We start from the raw sequence: 3909 nt of genomic DNA, 5'->3' as shown, positions 1-3909 counted from the left end.
TTGAGGACAGCCCAGCATCCGAAAGGGTCTGTAGATGAAATGGGTCGCAGAAGTTTCCTTCGATTGTAAAAACTCTTTTTGTTTACGTCGCTGATAAACCCGGATCTGTGCGAGGGTTGGATTTCCCAGAAACAACAGCAACAAAATCAACAACACAATCAGAGATCGCATCGTATATGTAAACACGATCATCACAAAAAAGTTTGTTATAAATCAAGCGAATGTTCGGATCTCCGTTGATTTTGAGTTCGCGGGAATGTAAACGCAGCTTTGCACGGGCCACACGGGTGATCGCGGAGAAATCCTCATCAATGTAAACATTGGAACCCTTGAGTTTCATTCGATTCTTGAAAATCGATTCTTTCTGTTTGTAAGATGAGAACTTGCAAATCACACGGCGGGGGTACCTTCCACCCTTTCTTCCGATTCTGTGTACCCTGTCAAAAGACACCTCCCCAATACCCAGATGATCCGAGCATATTTTCATAATTCTATCTTCCAATTGATCTTTGGTTTCATTGTCCGTCTCCTCTATACCACTAAAAATCAAATTTTCTCTACGACTTCGGTACTCGAGCTCCACAATTTGCATCCTCAATGAGGAGTTTTCCCGTGCCAATTTAGCAAGATTTGATTGATGATCGGCCAGCGATTGATCCACATTGTTTAGTCTTGCGTCAAAATTGTCCATAAAAACTTTTGTACCCTTAATAGAGCATTCTAGATTGACTATACGGTCCCGTAAAATGTTAATATTTTTAGAGATAGACACCAGTTTGGTATTTGTGCTCATTTGTAGAGATAAAACCATCTTGATCGCTTCCGCTACATTGAAGTTTTCCTGCGATTGAGCCAATATAGTTGAAATATTTTCCGAGGCAGCAGTACCTTCACCATCACAACTACCCTCTTGGACGAAAGTTGACATATCGTCTCACTGACTATCATCACTAACAACTAACAGAATCAGAGTCGGTATACGCCGGGTTTTCGACCTGATCTATGTCACGAGTGTCATGGATATCCTTGCTGGAGTCACCGAAAACATCAGCTGCTCCTTTCATTTTCAGAAGGCCAAGAGAGCACTTGGGACATCGCCAGCGAGCAATCTGGGCATCTGACAATTTCATGTTAACGTTCACACATTTGGGATGAAAATATTCCCAACAAGCTGAGCATTTGATTTTAGCTGCTTTTGCAGTAAATTTTTTTTTGCAGGTAAAGCACAGCGACATATTTTCCATTCGGTATAGGGGAAAAAATAATAATTGGAAAACCGATTATTCAAAACTGATTTAAAAAATATTAACGTTGGGAAAACAGAGGAGAAAAAATACAAAGATAGGGAGCAAAAAAAATGCGACTTGCTTCAACGAAAGCAGTGTTGCCACCCTTCACAAAGCAGATGAAGATAGCAACATAAATTTTCTTCACAGCTCCCTTCCTCTGATTAGAGATCTTAACGTGGAAACATAGGCAGAGATTGACTTGGAAGTCTGGGGGGGGGGGGCACGATGATGATGATGTTAGCTCATATATACATTAGATCAGTGGACTCCACCTTTGACGCTGGGGGGAGGGCAATGCCCCCCCCCGTATCTCCGCCGATGCGTGGAAAGGACCACAGAAGTCAACACCACAGATATTGAATGGCGGTTTGGAGTAACTCTGTCCTTTGGAAGTTCACCCATAATTTGAGACACATTTTTGGGATGAACACGGAAGCAAGTCACACAATTATGTGCAACCTTTCTTGCCACATTTCTTCTACCAAGTGACCAAAAGACCGCGCGAACAAGGTTCAGCAAGCCTTGTGGACCAACATGAAAATTCTTGTTATAGTAATGCTCAAAAATCAGATGAGAGAGCCTGTGACTTGCAGGAATCACTGCTTGATGTTTACTCTCAAAGGCAATTTCAGCATTGCTGAGACGTGCTCCAACACGAATAACACCAGTATCATCCAAAAAGGGGTTGAGACATCTCAGCTTACTCTTAACAGATACAGATCTACCTTTAATTAGATCTGACAGTTCCTCTGAGAATTCCTTCTTTTGAACTTCTTTCACAAGATACATTTCTGCTGCCTTCAATTCTTGAACAGTTAGTGGACCATGACATCTAACTTGAGGATTTCTCGAATTGCGTATGAATCTAAACACATAGCTCAATATTCTGATAATCTTCACATAGCTGTTGCTGATACTTAACATCTGAGACAGCAGAGCATTATCCTTGATGATGGCTAACACATTGCTTTGAATTTCCTTCAATTCTTGTTGATATTCCTCTTCAGAAGAGTGAGGACAATTGTCGCTACGCTGCACCTTGTCTTCATGAAGAAAGGATGGGCCTCTCCACCACAATGAAGCGTCAAAAATTTTTGATGGGTCGAGACCTCTGGAGACTAAATCTGCTGGATGTTCCTTTGTCCTTACATGAGACCAGTGAGCATTGCAAGAGAGTTTTTGAATGCTGGAAACTCTGTCTGCCACAAATGTTTTCAATAGCTGCGGAGATGTCTGAATCCAACTCAGGGCAATAGTGGAATCAGTCCACAAATACATACACTGAATTTCCAGCTGCAATGAATACAAGACCTTATTTATAAGTTTGGATAACAATTCACATACTCTAGACGAGGTATTGCTGGACACCAAATTCACCTTCATGATGCCAGATGACGTCATGCATCTCCGATAAACTGCAGCACCACAGAAGGCATGAAGTTCGGAATGAATCACATTATCAACATGAATGTAACCAGGCACTCGTACATATTTAAGATCAAGCAAAGAAATCGTAAAAGTCTGCCATTCTTGAGTGATTTTCTCAGGAAGTGGTTGATCCCAATCAACCTTGAGAAGCCACAGCTTCTGCACGAATATCTTTGCCCTCACAATGACTGGACCTAAAAGCCCCAACGGGTCGAACAATCGAGAGATGTATGACAACAATGATCTTTTACTAAGCCCTGAACATGTATTTTCAAACGAAGATACAGTGAACTCGACCGTATCATGCACTGGATTCCACAGAACACCTAATGTTTTGACGCAATGCCCATCACTTGAGACATCAAACCGATAACCTTGATTTTCACATGGCACATTTTGCATCAGCTGTTTTTCGTTCGAACACCACCACTTCCGTAGATTCATTCCACCAGCTTGCAGCATGTTCACCAGTTGAGTCTGCATTTCAATGGACGAGCTGACATCATCGGTACCAGATACAAGATCGTCGACATAAAAGTCGGACTTTGCAACTGAAGCTGCTAACGGAAACTGCATCTCTTCATCAATCACAAAGTGCTTAAGGGCTCTTGTAGCCAGATATGGAGCACTAGTCGTTCCATACGTCACTGTGCCCAGTTGGTAAATTTTCATTGGAGCATCAGCTCTATCCTTCCACAAGATTCTCTGCAAGTCCCTCTGATCAGGATCGATCTCAATCATCCGGTACATCTTCTCTATATCAGCAGTGAAGGCTACGCGATGCTTTCGGAACCTTGCCATGATTGAGAACAGGTCTTCTTGGACCAGTCCACCATTCCTCTGCAAGTCATTCAGAGAAAGTCCATTTGAAGTAGGGACTGAAGCGTTGAACACGACTCTCAACTTAGTTGTACTTTTTTCAGGACGGTACACAGGGTGGTGAGGCATGTAATATACCACATTAGCACAGTCTACCTTCACTTCATTCATATGGCCCAGACTTTCATATTCCAATATGAAATTTTGATAAAGTGACCTGAGGTGTGAATCTTTGGACAGTCATTTCCACAGTGAATTCAGCCTCCGAAGAGCAGCTTCCTTCGATTGGCCTAAGCACTCAGGGTAATCTTTTAGTGGCATCTGTACACAATATTTTCCTGTAGCATCTCTTCGTTTCACACTATCCAGAAGG

The 3909-nt window shown here is 42.3% G+C and overlaps 1 protein-coding gene across 1 annotated transcript; it reads right to left on the bottom strand.

Moving 5' to 3' along the window:
• Window positions 1-950: 950 nt before the first annotated feature.
• LOC149084276 (uncharacterized) lies at window positions 951-3707 on the bottom strand. The gene is made up of 2 exons (XM_089235288.1): window positions 1772-3707; window positions 951-1117 (listed from the first exon to the last, which is right to left on the bottom strand). The coding sequence occupies exons 1-2, from the start codon at window positions 3705-3707 to the stop codon at window positions 951-953; spliced, it is 2103 nt and encodes a 700-aa protein (XP_089091414.1).
• Between the last annotated feature and the right edge of the window lie 202 nt (window positions 3708-3909).

The sequence above is a fragment of the Pholcus phalangioides genome, unplaced genomic scaffold, assembly GCF_987345545.1.
Source record: "Pholcus phalangioides strain wild (caught in Gottingen) unplaced genomic scaffold, Ppha-v1.0 ptg000008l_1, whole genome shotgun sequence".
NCBI classification, from domain to species: Eukaryota; Metazoa; Arthropoda; class Arachnida; order Araneae; family Pholcidae; genus Pholcus; species Pholcus phalangioides.
Note: the sequence above shows the minus strand (reverse complement) of the source record. Positions and strands in the feature narration are given on the sequence as shown.